Genomic DNA, 26,208 nt, shown 5'->3' with positions numbered 1-26,208 from the left:
ATCTTCCTCTGTCACATCAGCCACCTGCATGTCCTCTCTAACCACATCCATAAACCTCCTCTTTGGCCTTCCTCTTTTTCTCTTCCCTGGCAGCTCCATATTCAGCATCCTTCTCACAATATACCCAGCATCTCCTCCACACATGTCCAAATCATCTCAATCATACCTCTCTTGCTTTGTCTCCAAACCGTCCAACCTGAGCTGTCCCTCTAATATACTCATTCCTAATCTTGTCCTTCTTTGTAACTCCCAATGAAAATCTTAGCATCTTCAACTCTGCCACCTCCAGTTCCGCCTCCTGTCTTTTCATCAGTGCCACCGTCTCCAAACCATACAACATAGCTGGTCTCACAACCATCTTGTAAACCTTCCCTTTAATTCTTGCTGATACCCTTCCGTTGTACCCTGCCTGCACTCTCATCTTCAACTGTCTTCCGCACTCCCCGTTACTTTGGACAGTTGACCTCAAGTATTTAAACTCATATGCCCTCATCACCTCTACTCCTTGCATCCTCACCATCCCACTGTCCTCCCTCTCATTCATGCATATGTATTCTGTCTTGCTCCTCCTGACTTTCATTCCTCTTCTCTCCAGTACATACCTCCAGGCTCTCCTCAACCTGCACCCTACTCTTGCTACAGATCACAATGTCATCCGCAAAAATCATAGTCCACGGAGACTCCTGCCTGATCTTGTCCGTCAACCTGTCCATCATCACTGCAAACAAGAAAGGGCCCAGAGCCGATCCTTGGTGTAATCCCGCCTCGAACCCATCTGTCATTCCAACCGCACACCTCACTACTTCATACTTATCCTGCACGACTCCTACATACTTCTCTTCAACTCCCGACTTCCTCACACAATACTACACCTCCTCTCTCAGCACCCTGACATATGCTTTCTCTAAATCCACAAAGACACAATGTAACTCCTTCTGGCCTTCTCTATACTTCTCAATCAACATTCTCAAAGCAAACATCGCATCTGTAGTGCTCTTTCGTGGCATGAAACCATACTGCTGCTCGCTAATCGTCACCTCTCCTCTTAACCTAGCTTCTATTACTCTTTCCCATATCTTCATGCTGTGGCTGATTAACTTTATACCTCTCTAGTTGCTACAGTTCTGCACATAGCCCTTATTCTTGAAAATCGGTACCAATATAGGACTTCTTCTTTACTCCACAGGCATGCTCTCACTTTCCAAGATTGTGTTACACAATCTAGTTAAAAACTCCACTGCCATCTCTCCTATGCATCTCCATGCCTCCATGGGTATGTCATCCGGACCAGCTGCCTTTCCACTCTTCAGCCTATTCATAGCTGCCCTCACTTCCTCCTTACTAATCCACCGCACTTCCTGATTCACTATCCCAACATCATCCAACCTTCTCTCATTTTCTTCATTCCTCAGCCCCTCAAAGTACTCCTTCCACCTTCTCAACAAACTCTCTTCTCTTGTCAACACATTTCCATCTCTATCCTTGATCGCTCTTACCTGCTGCACATCCTTCCCAGCTCGGTCCCTCTGTCTAACCAATCAGTACAAGTCCTTTTCTCCTTCCTTAGTGTCTAACCTCTCATACAACTCACCATACACCTTTTCCTTTGCCCCCTCTTTCTTTGCTTTACGCTACATCTCCTTGTACTCCTGCCTACTTTCGTCATCTCTCTTGACTATCCCACTTCTTCTTTGCCAACCTCATTATATACAGTCACTGGCCACTTTATTAGGTACACCTTGCTAGTACCGGGTTGGACCCCCTTTTGCCTTCAGAACAGCCTTAATCCTTCGTGGCATAGATTCAACAAGGTACTGGAAACATTCCTCAGAGAGTTTGGTCCATATTGACATGATAGCATCACGCAGTTGCTGCAGATTTGTCGGCTGCACATCCATGATGCGAATCTCCCGGTCCACCACATCCCAAAGGTGCTCTATTGGATTGAGATCTGGTGACTGTGGAGGCCATTTGAGTATAGTGAACTCAATGTCATGTTCAAGAAACCAGTCTGAGATGATTCGAGCTTTATGACATGGCGCGTTATCCTGCTGGAAGTAGCCATCAGAAGATGGGAACACTGTGGTCATAAAGGGATGGACATGGTCAGCAACAATACTCAGGTAGGCTGTGGCGTTGACACGATGCTCAATTGGTACTAAGGGGCCCAAAGTGTGCCAAGAAAATATCCCCCACACTATTACACCACCACCACCAGCCTGAACCGTTGATACAAGGCAGGATGGATCCATGCTTTCATGTTGTTGACGCCAAATTCTGACCCTACCATCCGAATGTCACAGCAGAAATCGAGACTCATCAGACCAGGCAACGTTTTTCCAATCTTCTATTGTCCAATTTTGGTGAGCCTGTGCGAATTGTAGCCTCAGTTTCCTGTTCTTAGCTGACAGGAGTGGCACCCGGTGTGGTCTGCTGCTGCTGTAGCCCATCTGCCTCAAGGTTCGACGTGTTGTGCGTTCAGAGATGCTCTTCTGCATACCTCGGTTGTAATGAGTGGTTATTTGAGTTACTGTTGCCTTTCTATCAGCTCGAACCAGTCTGGCCATTCTCCTCTGACCTCTGGCATCAACAAGGCATTTTCGCCCACAGAACTGCCGCTCACTGGATATTTTCTCTTTTTCGGACCATTCTCTGTAAACCCTAGAGATGGTTGTGCGTGAAAATCCCAGTAGATCAGCAGTTTCTGAAATACTCAGACCAGCCCGTCTGGCACCAACAACCATGCCACGTTCAAAGTCACTTAAATCACCTTTCTTCCCCATTCTGATGCTTGGTTTGAACTGCAGCAGATCATCTTGACCATGTCTACATGCCTAAATGCATTGAGTTGCTGCCATGTGATTGGCTGATTAGAAATTTGCGTTAATGAGCAGTTGGACGGGTGTGCCTAATAAAGTGGCCGGTGAGTGTATATGCTGTCAAAATTAACGTGTTAATTTTTGCAATTAATTTTAAATATTTAACATATTAAATAGAATTAACACAATTAGCACAGCTGTGCTTTGTTTACTTCCTGAGGTGGCTGTGCGAGGCTTTTTAACAGGCATATCACCACTAATTGCCCATTTGGTCACCACGACATTACTTTCTGGCGACGTTCCTGTGACATCGTAGCAATGTTTTCAAGTGAATGTGCTATGTATGTCGCAAAGTTGTGCCTTGGTCAGACGCAGACATTATTTTTGGTACTGTGAATAATGTTGCTGTTGTGTGCACTCCCTCCTGCTTGTCGGCACATGGAGAGCTGTTACAGTGCATAACCTTCGTCTCCGCTTTCTCACAACAGCAGGCTTTATTTGTTCCCAGCCTTCACCCCATCATGGAAAATATTAGATATTCTACTATGCTGTGCCATTGGGGCACATATGGGGTTGTGTGATGCATCATTATGAACACGTTATGAACACATAATGGTCATGAATTCGTGACACTTTAAATTCAACTAGCACTTCAACATGGAATACATTTTTTTGTTGCCTTCTAAACTGATATCTAATTTTAATGGCCTTGATGGTTTAGAAATTGAGCTGGCACATTAACATATAGGCCTGGGTTTAATGCATATAAGAAATATGCCTTTCAAGCTGACGGTCAATTCTGATGGTCTGGATGGTTTTATTGGAAATCTGTAGTTCACAGGAGAGAGTCTGTGTTCACATTTAAAAGGAGGCTATTAAACAAGAGTATTTCAATTTAAATCAACTTCCTTTGTGTTGATTCTACATTAATTCCGTGATTTTATATTTAAATATCCATTATTACAAGCTTCAATCTTAAGAAGAAAAAAGTGATTAATTGCGATTAATTACAGCCCTATATATTTTTATATATATATATAAAACGCACTACTGACCTTGGGGTCCCTGGAATGCTCCGGACACAAAACCTGAAGCCTCTTGCAGTAAGTTTTGCTCTGAGGATTATATACATCACAGAAGAGTCTAGTTGCTCTGGCAAGATAGAGGGAAAAAAGTTTAATCAAACAAAAGAAAAACAAAAGATAGCACTACCAATTTCGCATATTTTATCTTACCCTTCTATTCTTGTAGGGAACATGGAACCGAATGAGGTCTGACTCTCATACTGACAATGCAAAATATAGTGTGTTATTAGTCTTTTGAAAATTATAATTGTGAAACAAGTATTTTTTTGCAAGACATACTTTATATTCCATTCCTCCTTACATATTACTTTTTTTCTCTTACTCACCTTGGCATAACATCGTTCCATATGTCTCAGTGCAACCTTTGGGTTGATGGGGTGACTACAAGACACACAGAAAATCTGCAAGTCTGTGTCATCATTGTCTCCTTCATTCACCTGCAACCAGAGAACAGGGATGGGTATCATTAAGCTTTTAATGGTACTACTACTTTTACCGATACTGCCTATCGATCCAGTGCTTTAACAATACTCTTTATTGGTTCTTTTTTTATTTTTTTATTAACAAATTAAAAACAGAATTAACATTGCTTTACTTTCTCATGTCTGGACACTGTTACTTTTAATCATTAACCCATGTTTGTATATTTTAGTTAACTCTGTGTAGGATCTAGGCTGCTAGCATAAAAAAATACCTGAGGTGGATGGGGCAACGAGAGAAGTCAAAAATTGTGCATCTCTCCACCTTCATTTGTTGCACTTTCGCTAGATGTTTCGAAATATTGCTTGTTTCTGCCCTTACATAAAAAATACTTGTACTTGTAGCAATGAGCACTGTCAGCATCGACTCTAGTGAAGTATAACCAGACTTTTGACCATTAAGTTCTCTCTCCGCCATTGTCACTAAGAGCAGGCTCTGTGGGTCTGTGTGTGTGTGTGTGCATCTTGAGTCTGCGAAGGAGAGGCAGAGAGATGGCCCCGCCCCTCAACCCGCACATACAACAGGCTCCAAGACAAAGATCTCTCTTCTGGATGGGAATAGCAAAAATGCATCATAGACATATGTTTTAATCTTATTGCAAATTAGGAACAGAGTTGGTGAGATAAAAGGTGCAAGATAACGTTTATGTAGCCTAAGTAAATAGGACATTTCTGTTCTTAATTTCTCCAATACCAATAGCAGAACAGTTAATGTCGGAGTTTATCAATACTATGGCCTTCAATAATTTAGCACCGATGCTCGTTTAATACCAGGTTTCGGTACCCATTCCTATCAGTGAGAAATCATATAAGAAAGAAGTTCTTGATGCATGCTCAATAACCCAGGTAAGGAAATCCCAGAGGTTGAATTAGTTAATCTGGACACGTTTTGTCAGAAAAACGTTTCATCACTCATCTAATTCATCAGTCTCAACTGACTGCAGGTATCCCCACCCTTTTAAACAATACAATTGTTTGTCATTTTACAAATGTAAAAATTTCAAATCTACTTTATATGACTTAGTTATCAAAGCTGAAACATCTTTATATGGTCTCAGAAAGGTGAATCAGTTCATCCGGACATAACATTTATTGAGAGAAACCTGACCTGCAGGTACCCCCACCCTTATAAACAAGACAGTGGCATAAAAACCAAAACCAATGACCAGTTTCATGTGCAAATATGGGCATGACCATTATCTACAATTTCAATGGCCATGTGTACTATTCAGAGGATTGGGGAATAGCTAAAATCACAGCATTGTAAAATGGTGAGAGATGTACTCTTAGACCCCCCTCCCACCCCCTCGGTTCAGGGATGGTCATTCCCTCTTCACATAGATGGCCTCTTTGACTCCCCGTTCAAACCAGAACTCCTCCCTATCAAGGATGTGCACATCCTCATCCTTGAAAGAGTGGCCACTGGCCTATACATGGGTGTAGATTGAGGAGTGCTGGCCTTACGCGTTATTTCTCCTGTGTTGTGCTATCCTCTTCGCCAATGTCTGTTTGGTTTCCCCGACACACAATGCATGGCAATCCTCCTGGCATGTAACAGTGTATACTTTATTACTGTTTGTGCAGGGAGACCCTATCCTTGGGGTGGACCAATGTCTGGTGCAGCTTGTTTTAGGGTTTGAAAGCAACCGAGATGCAGTGCAACACTCCCACCACATACAGAATCAACACTGGTTTACTTTTAGACAGTGTGCCTAGTACTAAGAGTGATCAGGGTGCTGTACCACCGAGCTGACAATGTCCCCACCGACACAGTGGCCAGGGAAGGGGAGAAATCCTACATTAAACAGGCCCTGGTTAAGTGTGGTCATCCTAACTGGGCGTTTGTCAAAGCCAGGAAGATGCCCCAACAGTGCACCAGCCAACTGAAGAGAGAAGGACAACAGCTCTCTCAGCGTAAACCAGTAGCGTTTCTGTATGTGGCGGGAGTGTCGTAACAGTTGAGATGCATATTTTCCAACACATTTTAGTAATCTGAACAGGGAGTGTAAGAGGCCATCTATGTGAAGAGGGAACGACCATCCCTGAACTGAGGGGGGCGAGCTAAGTATACATACAGTGGTGTGAAAAAGTGTTTGCCCCTTTCCTGATTTCTTATTTTTTTGCATGTTTGTCACACTTAAATGTTTCAGATCATCAAACTAATTTAAATATTAGACAAAGATAACACAAGTAAACACAAAATGCAGTTTTTTAATGAAGGTTTTTATTATTAAGGGAAAAGAAAAATCCAAACCTACATGGCCCTGTGTGAAAAAGTGATTGCCCCCCCCCCCTGTTAAAATATAAATTAAGTGTGGTTTATCACATCTTTGGAAAGCTGAGTTCAATTTCTCTAGCCATACCAAGGCCTGATTACTACCACATCTCTTCTCAATCAAGAAATCACTTAAATAGGACCTGCCTGACAAAGTGAAGTAGACCAAAAGATTCTCAAAAGCTAGACATCATGCTGCAATCCAAAGAAATTCAGGAACAAATGAGAAACAAAGTAATTGAAATCTATCAGTCTGGAAAAGGTTATAAAGCCATTTCTAAAGCTTTGGGACTCCAGCGAACCACAGTGAGAGCCATTATCCACAAATGGCGAAAACATGGAACAGTGGTGAACCTTCCCAGGAGTGGCCGGCCGACCAATTTACCCCAAGAGCGCAGTGACGACTCATCCAAGAGGTCACAAAAGACCCCACAACAACATCCAAAGAACTGCAGGCCTCACTTGCCTTAGTTAAGGTCAGTGTTCATGACTCCACCATAAGAAAGAGACTGGGCAAAAATGGCCTGCATGGCAGAGTTCCAAGACGAAAACCACTGCTGAGCAAAAAGAACATAAAGGCTCATCTCAGTTTTGCCAGAAAACATCTTGATGATCCCCAAGACTTTTGGGAAAATACTCTGTGGACTGACGAGACAAAAGTTGAACTTTTTGGAAGGTGTGTGTCCCATTACATCTGGCGTAAAAATAACACCGCATTTCAGAAAAGGAACATCATACCAACAGTAAAATATGGTGGTGGTAGTGTGATGGTCTGGGGCTGTTTTGCTGCTTCAGGACCTGGAAGACTTGCTGTGGTAAATGGAACCATGAATTCTGCTGTCTACCAAAAAATCCTGGAGGAGAATGTCCGGCCATCTGTTCGTGACCTCAAGCTGAAGCGCACTTGGGTTCTGCAGCAGGACAATGATCCAAAACACACCAGCAAGTCCACCTCTGAATAGCTTAAGAAAAACAAAATAAAGACTTTGGAGTGGCCTAGTCAAAGTCCTGACCTGAATCCGATTGAGATGCTGTGGCATGACCTTAAAAAGGCGGTTCATGCTCAAAAACCCTCCAATGTGGCTGAATTACAACAATTCTGCAAAGATGAGTGGGCCAAAATTCCTCCACAGCGCTGTAAAAGACTCATTGCCAGTTATCGCAAACGCTTGATTGCAGTTGTTGCTGCTAAGGGTGGCCCAACCAGTTATTGGGTTTAGGGGGGAATCACTTTTTCACACAGGACCATGTAGCTTTGGATTTTTTTTCCCCCTTAATAATAAAAACCTTCATTTAAAAACTGCATTTTGTGTTAACTTGTGTTATCTTTGTCTAATATTTAAATTTGTTTGATGATCTGAAACATTTAAGTGTGACAAACATGCAAAAAAATAAGAAATCAGGAAGGGGGCAAACACTTTTTCACACCACTGTATGTCTCCATCTTACAATGCTGTGATTGCAGCTATTCCCCAATCCTCTGTGACTAGTACACATGGCCATTGTAACTCTTAATTAATGGTCACGGCAATATGCATATAAAAGCGATCGTTGGTTTTGGTCATTATGCAACTGTGCTGTGTATAAGGTTGGGGATAGCTGCAGTCAGCTGTGACTGACGAAGTCACTTAGATTAATGATAAAACGGTTTCCCACTAAACGCTATGTCCAGCTGAACTGATTCAACTTATGGGATAAGAAAGAAGGGTTCACTTGAAAATAAAAATGATTGAGGAAACTTTGGACTGGCCACATTATTGGTGTATGGGCTATTCTTACTTATGGAAATGAATTTCTAAAAGTAAAATTTCTTTGATTTGATTGTTGTTCCCAATAGATGATATATGTAAAGATGGAATATTAGCTGAATTTACAAATAGCCTAATGCTTTCATGATTGTGATCCTATGATAGTGACTTGCAAAGCTTGCCCTGAATAGTCCCACATGGGTTATTTACCCACTGGAAAAGAAGCCATTATTTGCAACAAAAAAAAAAGGATGTGACTAGGTGGGCAGAGATTGATAAATTGTTGACATCTCACCTCTTCATCCTGCTGAACCACCTGCTGCTTGCCTTTGGCGATGATGCCCTCCAGCTCATGGAAGCGCCGCTCCATCTCTGTTAGACGCAGGCGAGCATTCTGCTGATCACGCCTGATGCGCTCCAGCTGTTTTTTACCCTGCTCCTCAGCAACGCAGGGACTCTGCTGCCACTGCTGGATACGCTGGGGGAGAATCTCATAAATTCGACTAGTGATGGAAACACACACGTATACACACACACACACACACACACACACACACACACACACACACACACACACACACACACACACACACACACACACACACACAAACCATACAAAGGCCAGACTAAGTCAATTTATAGTGCCAGAGATAAAGATTGAGATTTTGCTTTTTTTATCTTACCAGTCATTTTTGTGAACAGATATTTTCATTTTTAGTGATCAAATATCATGAAGTAATTTATGGCTTATATGTCTTGATTAGGAATGCACAATGATAGCGGCACATCATCGGTATCAGCTGATAAAGGCTTTAAAATGAAATATTGGCATTGGCCCGAAATGCTGATATGACGGGCCAAAAAGATGATGCTTCAATTATGCACACTCAACGTGAACCACTGACCAGGCATAAATGCGGTGAGTCACATAGGTGGGACAGTTTTTTTGTTTTTGTTTTTAACCTGCTACACCAACTACGTCTGTGTTGCATGTGGTTGCGTGCCAGCCATGTTTTCTGAGGAGTTTTCGGAGGAAATTTCAAGTAGGATACTTTGGAAAATTGGCAAGTTAGGTGGAAAATGCTTTATCTGGTACTGAACAATCATTTCAACTACAGGATTATGGATACAGGGGCGGCATGGCTCAGGAGGTAGAGCGGACCATCTAGTAACCTGAAGGTCACTGGTTCCATCCCCAGCTCTTCCAGAGAGTGTGTCGAAGTATCCTTGAGCAAGACACTGAACCCCTAACTGCTCCTGATGAGCAGGTTGGTGCCTTACATAGCAGCCTCCGCCATCAGTGTATGGAGATGTGTGTGTTTGTGTGTGGGGCATACATTGCAAAGCACTGAGTGGTCGACAGACTAGAAAAGTGCTATATAAATGCAGTCAATTTACCATTTAATCATTGATTTGATTTACTGTTTTATAATGTGCAATGAAAAGAACATCCCACAAGGTTGCATTGCTGTGTCACATTGCCTCTGGTACAATGAGGTATTTATTTTCATCATGTTTAAACTGATTGTACTCGTCTTTTGGAGGGCCGCATAGTCACGCATAGGGAGGGAAAAAAAAATAGACCAGCTGCGTAAAAATAAAGATCAGCAGCATGATGGAGAACAGCTGCAATCACAGCGTTGTAAGATGGAGAAAGATGAGGATGAGCACATCCTGGATAGGGAGGAACAATGGTTTGAACGGGGAGTCAAAGAGGCCATCTAGTATGTGCAGACGGAACGACCATCCCTGAACCAAGGAGGGAGTAAGATGATATCTTTCTCCGCCCGCTTTTGAATTTCATGCTTTTACTGTCTCTTATCCAGTCAAACTCACCATTGTGGTTGTGTACCGCCCACCAGGCCCCCTTGGTGAGTTTCTGGAGGAGCTTGACACACTTATCTCGCACTTCTCTGTTGATGACTCTGCACTTATCCTTCTCGGTGACTTCAACATCCACACTAACAAGCTAGATCCTCTTCTCTCTTTCCTCTCCTCCTTTGACCTTCACCTCTCACCCTCTCCTGCTACCCACAAGGCCGGCAACCAGCTGGACCTTATCTTTACTAGACACTGTCTTATTTCCAATCTCTCTGTTACTCCCCTCTAGCTCTCTGACCACTATTTCATGTCCTATTCACTCTCCCTCTCTTCACCCCCCTCAGCCCCTTCCCCTACCCACATGGTTTCCACCCGTAGACACCGCCACTCTCTCTCCGCCACTGATCTTTCTTCCTCTGTTACCTCTATCCTCCCTACACCTGAATCTTTCTCTCTCCTACCCCCTGAAACTGCTACTGATCTTCTCTCTACCCTCTCCTCTTCTCTGGACAATCTCTGTCCCCTCACATCCAGGCCTGCATGCCCAACTCCACCTGCCCCTTGGCTGACCAACTCAGTACGTACTGAAAGACGGAGCCTGAGAGTGGCAGAGCGCAAATGGAGAAAAGGCAAACTCCCAGAGGACCTTCTCAACTTACAGTCTCTCTTCTTTCCACTTTCTCCTGCTCTCTTTCTGCTGCTAAGGCTGCCTTCTATCGCTCTAAAATCCTATCCTCTGCCTCTAATCCTAAGAAACTCTTTGAAACCTTCTCTACACTTCTTCAACCCCCACCTCCTCCCCTACTTCCACCCTTCTCCCTGATGACTTCGCTAACTTCTTTGACAAGGTAAATAACATCAGATCCTCCTTTTCTCACCACCCGGTTAGTGCTGCTTGCACTATCCTACCCTCTGCACCCTCCCTCACCTCTCCACATCCCACCCTATCCCACCTCGCTCCCCTCTCCCTCGACGAGGTTCTAAACCTCATCACATCCAGTCGCCCCTCTACATGCTCCCTTGACCTGGTCCCCTCCCCTCTTCTTCAGTCTATAGCACCTGAACTTCTTCCTTATCTAACCCACCTCATCAACACCTCCCTCCAGGCAGGATGCTTTCCATCTGCCTTCAAGACTGCTAGAGTCACCCCCCTACTCAAGAAACCATCACTTAACTCCTCTGACGTCAAAAAATACAAACCAGTTTCCCTTCTACCCTTTCTATCCAAAACTTTCGAACTTGCTGTCTTTAACCAACTTTCTTTGTACCTCCACCAGAACAACCTTCCGGACCCCAACCAGTCTGGGTTCAGGGTGGGTCACTCGACAGAGACGGCTCTCCTTGCAGTGGAAGAATCGCTGCACTCTGCGAGAGCAAACTCTCTCCTCTGTCCTGATACTCCTGGACCTGTCAGCTGCGTTCGACACAGTGAACCACCAGGTCCTCCTCTCTACCCTCTAGGGGCTGGGTGTCACAGGCTCTGCACTCTCAATGTTTACAACCTACCTGATGGGTCGCTCCTACCAGGTGACATGGAGGGGATCTGTGTCGGAGCCTCACAGACTGACTACAGGCGTTCCACAGGGTTCGGTTCGGGGTCCTCTCCTATTCCCCCTGAACACGACATCCCTGGGTTCTGTTATTCGCTCGCATGACTTCTCTTACCACTGTTATACCGATGACACCCAGCTGATCTTGTCCTTTCCTCCCTCTGACACACAAGTAGAGACTGGCATTGCTGCGTGCTTGACTGACATCTCGGAGTGGATGGCGACACACCACCCAAAGCTCAATCTGGGCAAGACAGAGCTGATGTTCCTCCCGGGGAAAGGTTGCCCGCACCGAGACCTGGCCATCACCATTGACAACACTGTGGTGATGCCAACTCGGACTGTGAGGAATCTGGGTGTGATCCTGAATGACCAACTGTCATTTACTGAAAACGTTGCACTGGTTGCTCGCTCCTGCAGATTTCTCCGCTATAACATCAGGAGGATTCGCCCATTCCTCACCGACAAGATGGCACAGGTGCTCATCCAGGCTCTGGTCATCTCCCAGCTGGACTACGGCAACTCCCTCTTTGCTGGCGCCCCGGTGTCGGCCATCAGACTTCTGGAGCTTGTTCAGAAAGCTGCAGCTCGTCTGGTGTTCAACCGCCCTAAGTTCTCCCACACAACTCCCCTTCTCACGCCCCTACACTGGCTCCCAGTAGCTGCTCGCATCCAGTTTAAGACTCTGGTGCTAGCCTACAGGGCAGTGAAAGGAACAGCTCCTTCCTATCTCCAGGCCATGGTCAAGCCCTACACCCCCGCCCGACCACTTCGCTCTGCTGCCTCGGGACGCCTGGTTGCCCCGTCGCTCAGAGGCCCTTGCTGCCGATCGACCCGGTCATGACTCTTTTCTGTCCTGGCCCCACAGTGGTGGAATGAACTCCCCACTGATGACAGGACAGCGGAGTCGTTGCCCATTTTTCGGCGCAGGTTAAAAACTCACCTCTTCAAGAACTACTACCCTGTTACTTGTTCTTAGCACTTACTGTATTCACTAACTTAAAAAAAAATATTCTGTCTTGAACTTTTACTTTAGCACTGGTTTTGCTCTTAGATGCTTGTTTAGATGCACTTATGACCTCTGATGACTAGTAGTTCTCCTTGATTTCCTACGTTAAATGCACTTATTGTAAGTCGCTTTGGATAAAAGCGTCGGCCAAATGACTGTAATGTAATGTAAAAACAAGTTCCATCACTGCCAGAAAGCCATTCTGGTAATGTGGAGGACTTTTTTTTTACTCTATAATATGACATCAGATGCATTCTAAGATAAACCCAAGCACAAGTTCTTACTTGGCAGCCAACTTCATGCCACAGTCCTCAGAGCAGTATTTGGAGTTGGGACGTGCTGCCTCCACACAGCTGGGCCCTAGACACTGACGCAAACCTCCACTATCACCACCATCCCCTCGACTGCTGTGTCTGGTTTTATCCTTGTGTTTCTGCTTTTGTTTGTGGCGTCGGGACTCCTTCTAACAAACATAAAAAGAAACAGTTGTGAACCAGATGTTAAATAATTCATCAACATGAAATAATTTGGCATAAAAACAAAGACATGCACTTAAAACCCCAAACTATCCTTTCCACTAGTAAACAAACTTTTTCTTACTTTCTTGTCGAACTTCTTCTCTCGTCTCTTGACATGTTTCACCTTCACAGCTTTCTTTCGCATGACAGGACTGAATGGAGGCTCATCATCCTCATCGCTGAGCCACGGCTGGGTGAGAGGGGAGATCGTGCAAGCAGTGGAAAAAGTAAACAGTGAAATAAAATTGTGTCCACTGAAAAAATCAAATATGGGGACGTAAATTGATTACACCTTAAAAAAAGATAATGTGATTGTTAATTTACAACTGTTTTATTAATGATTCCCTACCATGGCATCGTCATATCCAGCTGCTTTGTATTGCTGGTACAGCTCTGCCTCACTGTCATAGTCATCAGAGTATCGTCTCCGCTTGTGGTGGGAATTCTCTCGCCTGTCTTGCAAGGAGAACTCCTCATCTTTCACACGCAGCATTTTCTGAAAAATCAACCAAGTATGCTCAGGGATCCATTAAATGACATTAAGAATCGTAAATCTATTTGAGTCACAGGACTTTAATTTCAAAACTACTTTGTGCTTAATTAAAATGCTAACTTTGAACCTATATCAACCGCCATGCATTACCACAAGTCTGATACTATTACTACAGTTTACTACAGAATCACTACAGCATTACTACATTATAGCATTGCTACAGTTTAATTCTGACCAAGATTTCACTTGCCAACTTAATTATGTAAGGAATGAATTTTCAAAAGGATGAAATACAATATTATGTCATTGTGTAAGGAGGAAATACCCTGGCCCGAACTTCACACTGCCTAAATCTGCACTTCTGCCTTATTTTGTTGGGGCCTCCAAACTTCTTCATGTCCATGCAGAAGTCACACTGAGCACAGTCCTCAGTTCTTCTGCAGGGCTCACATTCCCCACACATGCGGACAGAGCGTTTTACCTGGAGAGAAAATTTGACATGAGATAACCTGCATCTTTTGTATTCAATTTGACTATGGGTGTTAGACAATATCCACTGTGTAACACCCACCTTGATATTAACTATAGTCACCACTGTTTTACTTCTACAGGTGGGGCCCTGGGTTACCAAAATGAATGGTCTCTTGACAAAATTTACAAATTTCGATTTTTATACCTGTATTTTAATATTTAGCGTTGCCTCCACGTAGCAACTTTTAATGAGCTGAAATCAAGTCTGCTAAGACTAAAATGTTTTTTTTAAATCTGTACCATTAATTTATGCTCCCACTTATTTATGGCCTTATCTAACAGTAAACACATTACTCAATTACTCAATCAATTATTTTGAATGCAGATATATCTTTTTAGTTAGTAGACACTAGTGAAAGTACATAATTTTTTACTAGAAACATGAAATAAAATAAAATAAAAAACATACATGAATTTAGTATGACAGTACCTTTTCAATTACTATCAAGGGTAACTAAGTTATAGAATGGGAAAATGACAAATTGTGGGTTCACACACACTCACACCCCTGTCACTCAGAACCCTTTGTGTATCCAAGGAGAAATGGAAGAAATAAAATAAAATGTCTCAAATAAATGTTGCAGGCCTGATTCGTTGCTAGGGTGCGTTGGAGCCTAAAAACAGAAGTGTCCACTTCACTTGCGTTTAATCACAGTCCGAAGCAGCATAAAATAAAAGATTGTGCACGTGCAATAGAGTTACTCACGACCGGGTGGCAAAGTAGAGTTGACGGCAAACCAGACGAGATGGATACAGACAGTTGTTACTAAGCAGCTCAAGGCTGCACAATGAACACATCAACAGACTGGTATGCTTAAGCCTTTTTCTCCAGCAAAATTCTTTGTTCTCACTTAAACTGGCCAAAAACCCATGTTACAATAACACCCAGAGTGAAGCACATGCTTTACATGTCATGCAATCACTTAGAATCATGTAAATGTGCAGCTACATTGCCCTAAAACCAAAAATACTAACCAAGGATTGGCCCAACTACAGCTCACTAAGTAAGCTCACTAGTAGAAAATTGTATTAGTTATGAGTGAAATCTATCACATTTATACTGCCATTTTTTTCTTAAAAACTTTTTTTTAAACTAAATGCAATTTATATTCAGTAATATCAGACATCAAATACTGAACTGACAGGTTGTTGTTGGGAGTCTAAATCAAAGAAGCAGCTAAAATTGTCCACTGAAATAATGTACAGTGCATCCGGAAAGTATTCATACCCCTTCACTTTCCCCACATTTTGTTATGTTACAGCCTTATTCCAAAATGGATTAAATTCCTTTTTTTCCCTCATCAATCTACATACAATACCCCATAATGACAAAGCAAAAAAGGTTTTGTAGACATTTTTGCAAATTTATTAAAAATAAAAAACTGAAATATTGCATTACATAAGTATTCACACCCTTTACTCAGTACCTGGTTGAGGCACCCTTGGCAGCGATTACAGCCTCAAGTCTTCTTGGGTATGAAGCTACAAGCTTGGCACACCTATATTTGGGGTATTTCTCCCATTCTTCTCTGCAGATCCTCTCGAGCTCTGTAAGGTTAGATGGGGCGCATCGCTGCACAGCTATTTTCAGGTCCTTCCAGAGATGTTCAATGGGGTTCAAGTCTGGGCTCTGGCTGGGCCACTCAAGGACATTCACAGACTTGTCCCGAAGCCACTCCTTCATTGTCTTGGCTGTGTGCTTAGGGTCGTTGTCGTGTTGAAAGGTAAACCTTCGCCCCAGTCTGAGGTCCTGAGCGCTCTGGAGCAGGTTTTCATTAAGGATCCCTCTGTACTTTGCTCCATTCATCTTTCCCTCGATCCTGACTAGTCTCCCAGTTCCTGCTGCTGAAAAACATCCCCACAGCATGATGCTGCTACCACCATGCTTCACTGTAGGGATGGTATTAGCAAGGTGATGAGAGGTGCCTGGTTTCCTCCAGATGTGACATTTGGCATTCAGGCCAGAGTTCAATCTTGGTTTCATCAGACCAGAGAATCTTGTTTCTCATGGTCTGAGAGTCCTTTAGGTGCTTTCTGGCAAACTCTAAGTGGGCTGTCATGTGCCTTTTACTGAGCAGAGGATTCCGTCTGGCCACTCTACCATAAAGGCCTGATTGGTGGAGTGCTGCAGAGATGGTTGTCCTTCTGGAAGGTTCTCCCATCTCTACAAAGGAACGCTGAAGCTCTGTCAGAGTGACCATCTTGTTCTTGGTCACCTCCCTGATCAAGGCCCTTCTCCCCTGATTGCTCAGTTTGGCTGGGCGGCCAGCTCTAGGAAGAGTCCTGGTGGATCCAAACTTCTTCCATTTACGAATGATGGAGACCACTGTGCTCTTCGGAACCTTCAAAGCTGTAGAAATTTTTTTGTACCCTTCCCCAGATCTGTGCCTCGATACAATCCTGTCTCGGAGGTTCACAGACAATTCCTTTGACTTCATGGCTTGGTTTCTGCTCTGACATGCACTGTCAACAGTGGGACCTTATATAGACGGGTGTGTGCCTTTCCAAATCATGTCCAATCAATTGAATTTACTACAGGTGGACTCCAATCAAGATATAGAAACATCTCAAGGACGATCAGTGGAAACAGGATGAACCTGAGTTCAATTTTGAGTGTCATAGCAAAGGGTGTGAATTCTTATGTACACGCAATATTTCAGTTTTTTATTTTTAATAAATTTGCAAAAATTTCTACAAAACCTTTTTCACTCTGTCATTATGGGGTATTGTGTGTAGATCGATGAGAAAAAAAAGGAATTTAATCCATTTTGGAATAAGGCTGTAACATAACAAAATGTGGGGAAAATGAAGGGGTGTGAATACTTTCCGGATGCACTGTATGAGTGGGAAAGGAGACTGGTGAAATGCACTGTGTAATTTACTAGACTTGAAGGTGGGCCAACACAGTTCAAATAATTATTTTAGCCTTGCATTGTCACCATGAAATACATCTTCACCTCATGTTACCCTTTGACTACGGAAAATTGTCCTCTTAAATCTGTACAGTAGTTTCAAAATGACTTATAGCATGATTTCCTTTAAGGTCAGTGGTCATTTAGTTGAGCTACATCCAAGAAGAAACTTCAATCAGAATCAGAATCAACTTTATTGGCAAAGTGTACTTACGCATTCGAGGATTTTTGACTCCAGTTTACAGTACTTGCATATATCACTCACACACAAAAAAACAAAAAAATAAATAAATGGAATACTTATATACGGAATAATTTATTATGCTTATAAAATTATACTTGTTATCAGGGTTGTTATCAGGGCTCAGCGTTTTCAGTTTTTATTTTTCATAAAAACAAAATCCGGGAATTTATCGGTGTTTATTTTGAATATTAAAAAACAGGTGAAAATCAGTTGAAAAAATAAAGAATACAAAATCCATGTGAAAATCGGACTATAATTGGTTTAAACCGATCTGCTCCTTTTAAAAAAATTGGGTATTTTTCGGTGAAAATCGGTAAAAACTGAAAACGCTGAGCCTTACTTGTTGTGTACTAAAACATCCATCCATTGTCCAAACCGCTAATCCTGCTCTCAGGGTTGGGGGGATGCTGGAGCCTATCCCAGCAGTCACTGGGCGGCAGGCGGGGAGACACCCTGGACAGGCCGCCAGGCCATCACACAGGGCCGACACACACACACACATTCATACCTAGGGGCAATTTAGTATGGCCGATTCACCTGACCTACATGTCTTTGGACTGTGGGAGGAAACCGGAGTACCCAGAGGAAACCAATACAGATACGGGGAGAACATGCAAACTCCACACAGAGGACAAACCCCAAGGTTGGACTACCCCAGGGCTCAAATTCAGAACCTTCTCACTGTGAGGCAACTGCGCTAACAACTGTGCCACCGTGCCGCATGTATTAAAACATATACTATATATTCATCTATTATATAATTACATCCATCCATCCATTATCTTAACCACTTATCCTGCTCTCAGGGTCGCGGGGATGCTGAAGCCTATTCCAGCAGTCATTGGGCGGCAGGTGGGGCGACACCCTGGGCAGGCCGCCAGGCCATCACAGGGCCGACACACACACACACACACATTCATTCCTACGGACAATTTAGTATGGCCAATTCACCTGACTTATGTCTTTGGATTGTGGGAGGAAACCAGAGCACCTGGAGGAAACCCACGCAGACACAGGGAGAACATGCAAACTCCACACAGAGGACGACCCCCAAGGTTGGACTACCCCGGGGCTCAAACCCAGGACCTTCTTGCTGTGAGGCAATTGCGCTAACCACTGCGCCACTGTGCCGCCATAATTACATACCATATGTAATATACCGCAGGTGGTGTGCAGCAGCGGTTACGTAAGCAACTGCAAAACAATCACGTTCCCCTGCTCTCGATGATCCTGGCCAACGTTCAATCACTGAGGAATAAAATGGAAGAATTACAAGCGAATACCAGACATCTACGTGAATACACGGATGCTTGTCGCTTAGCATTCACGGAAACATGGTTCACAGAGAACGATCTGACGCCTCCCTGGATATAAATGGCTTTGGCACTCCCATATGGCTGGACTGGGATAATGCAGTCACACAAAACTCACACGGAGGGAATGTGTGCCTGTATATCAATTGCAGATGATGCAACAATTTTACTGTGCGGGAGCGGCTGTGTTTGCCATATATTGAGCTCTTGTCTGTGTCAGTAAGACACTTTTATCTCCTGAGGGAATTCCCCCAGGTGTTTGTCACCGTTGTGTACATTCATCCCAAGGCCAACGCAGAGGTTGCAGTGGAAACCATCTTCAAAGTGGTACAGTCACTTCAAACTATCTCTCCGGATGCCCCCAATATTATACTGGAAGACTTTAACCACTGTAACTTGAAGAAAACATTGAACACCTTTTATCAATATGTCAGCTGTCCTACGCGTCATAATAAAACTCTGGACCTCTGTTATAGCTCCATAAAGGGAGCGTACAAGTCGGAGGCGGGCCCCGCCCTTGGATCTTCTGATCACAATACGGTGCATCTTTTGCCTGTTTATAAGAATGTGTTGAGGAGAGAGAAAGGGCACATAAGGCAGGTGAAGGTCTAGAATGCTGACTCCTCTCTCACCCTGCAGGGGTGCTTCAACTGTACAGACTGGTCGGTGTTTACTGAATCCTCAGACAATATTGATGAGCTAATGGATGTTGTGTGTAGCTATATCTCCTTTTGTACAGACAATGTGATTCTAACCAAGGCTGTCAAGATTTTCCCAAACAACAAACCATGGGCTTCATCAGCCCTTAAGGGTCTGATTCATAAAAGGAAAAATGCTTTTAAAGAGGGCAATGATACTGTAGTTAAGGAAACAAAGAAGGAGATCAGGTCAGAAATCAAAAAGGCTAAACTCAGGTAGAGATAAAACAGTAGCTGAGCTAAGCAGTAACAATTTAAGGGTAGCCTGGAATGGTATGAAATCTATGACTGGGTGTAAAGACAAAGGCAACAGGAACATTGCTCTGGCTGGTTTTAACTCAGATAAACAGTTGGTTGATGAGTTAAACAAATTTTACTTAAGATTTGATAATCATGACTTGACAGATAAATTGAATGCATTAAAGAACAGCGCAAGCGCTCCCCCAGCTTGACTGTTGATAGCAAAAGTGTGGAAAAACACTTCAAAGTCACCAAGTCTAGCAAAAGCCCTGGATCTGATAATATCTGTGGTTCTTAATATCAAGTTCTTAAAACCTGTGCTGAACAGTTGTGTGGAATCTTTCAAACCATTTTCACACTATCCCTTCAGCAGCAGAGGGTCCCAATAGCATTGACGTCTTTAATCATGAAGATATTTGAGAAGCTCATTAAAAACGAGGTTTTATTGCAGGTGGAGAAACCCCTTGATTCACTGCAACTTGAATACAGACCCGACAGGGGTGTACAAGATGCCATGATAACACTATTAAAGTGGTGGGTAACTGAGCTCAAATCTGTGTTTTGAGATACCCATACCCCAGGAAAACATATCAGTAACCACCCCGCCAATTCTGTATGATTAAAAATGTTGCGAAGTATATAAAACAAAGCTTCAAAAACATGTAAAAATCTGCAGCATCCACTGGTTTCAGACTCTGGGGGCATGGCACCGAAAGGAAGACGGCGACGTCACCTAGGAAGCCGGCCAAAAAAAATCAAGAAAGGAAAACGGGAAAAATACCCAAAAACGGTCTAACTCCGCAAATCAGTTCTATACATGGTTCAACACATTTTAACATGTCAACAGCAATACATCTCCCGCATTTATAAAGTATTTTGAAGCAAATCTGTCAATTTGGTTACCCTGCTCTTTAAAATTTCTGTACTGCCATCTTGAGGGGACAAATGCTCATGCCAGCCTGTTTATAGATTTCTCCTCAGCCTTTAACACGATCCAGCCACATTAGTTAGCAAAAAAGCTCATTCATCTCTTCAAACTGGATCTTAATCTAGTTGGCTGGATACTGGACTTCTTGACTGATAGGTCCCAGTGTGTGAGGGTTAATGGCTCCTTTTCCAATCAGCTGTATTCTTCCAACTGGTTCCCCTCAGGGTTGTTGCCTCTTCCCATTACTCTACATCTTGTACACTAATGACTGTCGCAGCAACCATACCAATAGACACATATTCAAATTTGCGGATGATTCAGTGATTGTAAGTCTTCTTGAATGGGAGGAGGAACATGGGACCTGTGGTCAATTTCGTATCTTGGTGTGATGAGTCCTTTCTCCACTTAAATGTGTCTAAAATTAAAGACATGATAGTCAGCTTTAGAAAGACTCCTCCTAGTCCTGTACCAACCAGCATTAAAGGTGCTGACAACTGAGCTTGTGAACAGCTACAAATATCTGGAGGTTGTTCTCAACAACAAATTGTGCTTTGAAACTCATGTTGCTTCCACATCAAAGAAGGTCCAACAAAGACTTTTTTTCCTGAGGAAAGTGTACATTTAATGTCTCCTCCCAGATGATGACTCTCTTTTATAGATGTTTTATTGGAACAGTTTTAATTTACTGTATTGTTGCTTGGTTTGGTAATTTGACACTGGCTAATAAAAAAAAAAGGCTTGATAGACTCATCAAACAAGCTAGTAAGATTTCAAGGAGAAGTAAAGACCTGCTTACCGACCTATATAATAGGAAGGTATTCAGAAAGGCTACTTCCCTTCTGGAGTGCCAAGGTCACCCCCTTCGGCCAGAGTTTGAGCTGTTACCCTCAGGTCGTCGGTTGAGGATGCCCTGTATTAGGACTAAGAGATACAAGGCTTCCTTTGTCTCCACTGCCATTCAATTGTTAAATGGTAGACAGCATTCATCCGTTGTCTGCAGATCGCTTGTTTCCATGGTCTGTATATTTGAACTCCTTTGGTTCTCCTGGCCTACTATGTCCTGTTGTTTTTTTGTTGTCCATCAATGATGTGTCAATTCTGCCTTGGTGTTTGTATGTTTTGTTTTGTGTGAGAGTTTTATATATACTTGCTGCAAACTAATTTCCCTGTAAGGGACAATAAAGATACTTTGGCTTTATATTATATACTTGTTATAATTATAACAATAAACAGCAGTTGTATGTGTGTTTACAATTGTACATTTGTATTGCACATCTTGACCAGAGGGGACTATTTACAAAGTGTCATATTTACATAATAAGTGTCCATTACTGCACCATGCTGTTAAGTGTTCACGACAGAGATGACCTGTGGGGGGAAAAAACTGTTTCTATGTCTGGTGAAAGAAAAATTGAATCAGTTCATCTGGACACAACGTTTATTGGGAGAAACGTTTCATCACTCATCCAGTCTTGCAGTTCCTGCTTTGCTTCGCTGGTTGATTTCTACACTGTTTTAACCACAGGCTTTGCAGTTAGTTTTTGCCTGTAGGTTGGATTAAGATGAACCAAGCAGTGATCAGAGTGCCCCAACGCTGCCCGGGAGACAGAGTGATATGCATCTCTAAGAATTATGTAGCAGTGGTCCAGTGTGTTTATTTTCCCTGTTGGGACAATATCCTGTTTTTATTTTGGTAGTTTGTGGTTTAATTTTGCTCTGTTAAGTCCCCAAGGATTATGAAAAGTGAGTCTGTATGTTTTGTTCCAAGCTGGTAATCTCATCAGCCAGGGTTTGCAGTGCGCCATTCACACTGGCCTGGGGTGGCATGTAAATACTGACCAGGATTAAGGATGAAAACTCCCACAGTGACTAAAATGGCTTCCAATTTATGCACAACGTCTCCAAGTTCGGGCTGAAGTATTTAACACTATGAAATCTCTATACCAACTCGCATTTATGTAGAAGCAAATTGCTCCGACCTTCACTTTCCCCGATAGCACTGTTACGCAATCCGTTCGGTGTAGGCAGAAGCCTGGCAAATGAAATCCACTGTAAAGAACTGGATTCGCCAGGTGATTCACCTGGCAAATGAGATTCACCAGGTGAATTGCTGGGAGTGCAGATCGAAATCCCTGCTTGCTAGAGCCTCATCAGTGCACCTGCGCACTTCCCCCTTCTGCGTCACCTCCATGTGTCAAGAGAGCCGCGGTTCCTCCAACAAAACTCTCCAAAAAATTGTCCAGATTTGTGAAAACTGGCGAAAAACTATCCGGAGTTAACTGCTTAATGTTAAGCAGTTCTTCTCTAGTGAAAGTAATCAGGTTTGAGTAACCAGACACAGAGAATAAACAGAAAACAGAGAAAACTATTAGAGAGCGCTGTACCGAGGCTGCCATCCTGAATTGATAATTCAATTATTGATAAGACTTCAAAATGAAGGGCTGTTGCCCAGTTTTGGGGCAGCACGGTGGTGCAGTGATTAGCGCAGTCGCCACACAGCAAGATGGTCCTGGGTTTGAACCCCGGGGTAGACCAACCTTGGGGGTCCATCCCAGGTTGTTCTCTGTGTGGAGTTTGCATTTCTCCCGTGTCTGCATGGGTTTTCTCTGGGTGCTACAGTTTCCTCCCACAGTCCAAAGACATGTAGGTCAGGTAAATCGGTCGTACTAAATTGTCCCTAGGTGTGAATGTGTGTGTGTGCGTGTGGGTCCTGTGATGGCCTGGCGGCCTGTCTAGGGTGTCTCCCTGCCGGCTGCCCAATGACTGCTGGGATAGGCTCCAGCATCTCCGCGACCCTGAGAGCATGATAAGCGGTTTGGATAATTGATGAATGGATGCCCAGTTTTGCTCTCTCCACCCCCCTAAATGAAACGCCACTCACCTTTGATCCACGCCGCCTCTCACTTCTATATTCTGGAGTACTAGAGTTGCTGTATTGTTTTTCAGTTCTTTCTGACTCAGAATCCTTTTCTCTGTTCTTCTTTGAGCGGTACTTTATTTCCAATGAAGCGTTTTGACCTGGAGATGTGGAAAAAGCAACATTGTTTAGCTTATTTCAAGGCTGTATTAAAATGTTTAACATTAAGAATTGCTCTCAGAAACAAAGGCAAAATTCATCACCTCTACATCGCATGCAGTACCACTCCCGGATTGCCTTGGCCATCTTCTCAGTGACATTAATGCAGTGACCATGAAACCATTCATTGCAATTATCACAGCCACTGTCAATGACAGAAGTAAACATGTGAGCAATATAACATCCATAGAACTGACTGACTCAAACAACTCTGTCAGAAGCGTTAACTTACATCATAAAACAGTTGATGTCCGGTTTTCTGCAGATACAGTAGAGTGGTGCATTCTCTCCCTCGATGCTACTACTCTCACGCCCAGGTAATAGGTCTGTGTCAGACATTTCACTGTCCTTTAGAAGAAAAAAAAACATTTTAGTATCAAGTTAAACAAAAAGTTTATCTTTAATTGCACTCAAACATCACTGCTTTTCATTGAGCAGGAGCACACAGAGGCTGCTTAAAGTTATCTATGCTAAATTGGTCACTGATTACGCCATGAACTCTCATCTCCAAAGTGACATTATGAGAAGCTAATTTAGTTTTTTTTTAACCAGCACTCTAGTTTAAGTTTCACTTGACAAGCCATGCCCCTCTCCTAAATGCAACCAGCACCTCACCAGCTCGACCACTACACATACCACAAAAATGACCAGCGCCTATGAGAATGCCAATATATGGTGACCAGTTCTGTGGCACTACTACCCCACTAAAACAGTATGTGACATTAAATAAGTATATATATCCACCTTCTTAAAATAATGGCTTAAGTCATATTTTCAAGTTTTTCAAAAAACAGAATAAACTGAAACTGAAACAATATTTGTCAGTTTATTGTTTTTTGAAAAACTTGAAAATATGGCTTAGGCCATTATTTTAAGAAGGTGACGATATTCACGACGCCATCTGCACCTGCGACTAGGTTAATATATATATATTACCAATCAAGATGAGATTACGAGGCTGATCTGAAACAAAAGCAATATACTAAATATAGTGCCATCCAATTGGCTGTATAAATTTCTCCCGTTATTAGACCGTTTTAGACAAACTGTATCTCCGTGTTTGGGGTTTAAGCGCATTCATATGTCTTACTAAAGTGCATGAAAAAAGAAAGTGAAAATAATTGACTTGATTTACATTGACGTTAGCAAGTTATCGGGTCGTTAAGAGTTGATAGCATTACACAGTAACATTTAGATGTTGATTTGTTCATGTAAGATCTGTTAAAAGCTCCTGTTGTACGGGTCTGTTGATAAGGACCCAGCTCTAAATAGGTGCTAAATAGCTAGCTAGCGTTAGCAGGGTAGGGCACTTCAGACGCTAGCTAGACTTTGTAACTAAGCCTCTTGCACAGACATTAAGACAAACGTTTCTGCCTTCACATTTATCAAAAACTGGCAAGACGATTTTGAGAGTGTTAATAACAAGTTTTGAACAAGCAACAGTTCTGTCAAGTCTAGTGCTAGCATTGACGTAACGACTTGAAAGACAGTCTCTTTTACTCTTAACGACGCCAAATTAGCGTTAGCTAACTAACTCAGGAAAGCATTCAACCGTTGCCGCAAGCTCATCCGAGGGTCTCGATTTTATCCATACCATTTTGAGAAGTCCGTACAACTCTTTAACGTGCTGAAATGGTCTGGAAACAAGTTAAATTAAGCTCAAAGAAACGAGTCCGTTGAAACTCAATATATGAATATATTTGTTTTTCTTTTTTTTACCCTAGCAGCCGATCGCTAACGATTGGATCGGCTGAACTCGTTATGAGTCGTTAAACTATAACCGGTGATCATCTTCATCATCATCATCTTCTTCTTCTTCTTCTTCTTCTTCTTCTTCTTCTTCGCTTCTTCTTCTTCGCTTCTTCTTCGTCTTCGTCTTCTTCTTCTTCTTCTTCTTCTTCTTGGTGTTTATTGGCGGTTGGCAAACAACGAATTGGTACATGGCCACCACGAGCTGGTATGGAGTTTGAATCAGAATGTCTATTATTTACACTTGTCCCTCCCAACAAAATCTAATTTAATCTTTTTGATTAAATTAGTTATTCTACGAAGCTGAAACAAGATTTTATAAAATTCAGTTGAATTCTTCTGTAGAATATATATTAAATCAAATTGTTCTTTTATTTTCCTGAGATTTCGAGTCAGACGCCTTCTTTCTGCCTCATTATTTCTGACAATAAATCATAACATGCTCTATTGTTTCTTCTTGCCCACGGTAGTCACATCTGCCTGTATTGTGTTTGCCTATTCTGAAAAGCGTATTGTTTAGTCCAGTGTGTCCAAAACTGAGTCCTAAAATTATTGTCTTATCTCTCCTGTTCCTTCCTGCACACCTCATTTCTCCCACTTTCATTTGAACTCTGTAAAACCATCGTCCTTTCCTCTCTTCGACCCATCTCTTTTGCCACCTTTCCTTCAATCTGTGCTTAATAATGCTCTTTATTTCTTATTTCTGTCTTGCTTAAAGTA

General features: G+C 42.8%; 1 protein-coding gene across 2 annotated transcripts in view; it reads right to left on the bottom strand.

The window, feature by feature from the left end:
- cxxc1b (CXXC finger protein 1b) overlaps positions 1–25,574 on the bottom strand; it is a 30,237-nt gene extending 4,663 nt beyond the window's left edge. Inside the window, exons 1-12 of one of the 2 annotated variants that reach the window (XM_056273088.1) lie at positions 25,334–25,572; positions 23,972–24,087; positions 23,784–23,884; positions 23,545–23,681; positions 14,123–14,278; positions 13,654–13,800; positions 13,387–13,494; positions 13,071–13,249; positions 8,702–8,909; positions 4,231–4,341; positions 4,055–4,104; positions 3,875–3,971 (exon numbers count right to left, since the gene is read on the bottom strand). In XM_056273088.1, the coding sequence (XP_056129063.1) occupies positions 3,875–3,971; positions 4,055–4,104; positions 4,231–4,341; positions 8,702–8,909; positions 13,071–13,249; positions 13,387–13,494; positions 13,654–13,800; positions 14,123–14,278; positions 23,545–23,681; positions 23,784–23,884; positions 23,972–24,087; positions 25,334–25,336 (1,413 nt within the window). In that variant the 5' untranslated portion in view covers positions 25,337–25,572. Of the gene's footprint in view, positions 1–3,874; positions 3,972–4,054; positions 4,105–4,230; positions 4,342–8,701; positions 8,910–13,070; positions 13,250–13,386; positions 13,495–13,653; positions 13,801–14,122; positions 14,279–23,544; positions 23,682–23,783; positions 23,885–23,971; positions 24,088–25,333 lie in introns of both variants that reach the window. The other variant, XR_008809772.1, reaches the window with a different exon arrangement.
- Between the last annotated feature and the right edge of the window lie 634 nt (positions 25,575–26,208).

The sequence above is a fragment of the Lampris incognitus genome, chromosome 2, assembly GCF_029633865.1.
Source record: "Lampris incognitus isolate fLamInc1 chromosome 2, fLamInc1.hap2, whole genome shotgun sequence".
Lineage (NCBI taxonomy): Eukaryota > Metazoa > Chordata > Actinopteri > Lampriformes > Lampridae > Lampris > Lampris incognitus.
The sequence above is the reverse complement of the archived record's forward strand: the minus strand, read 5'-3'. Positions and strand labels throughout refer to the sequence as shown.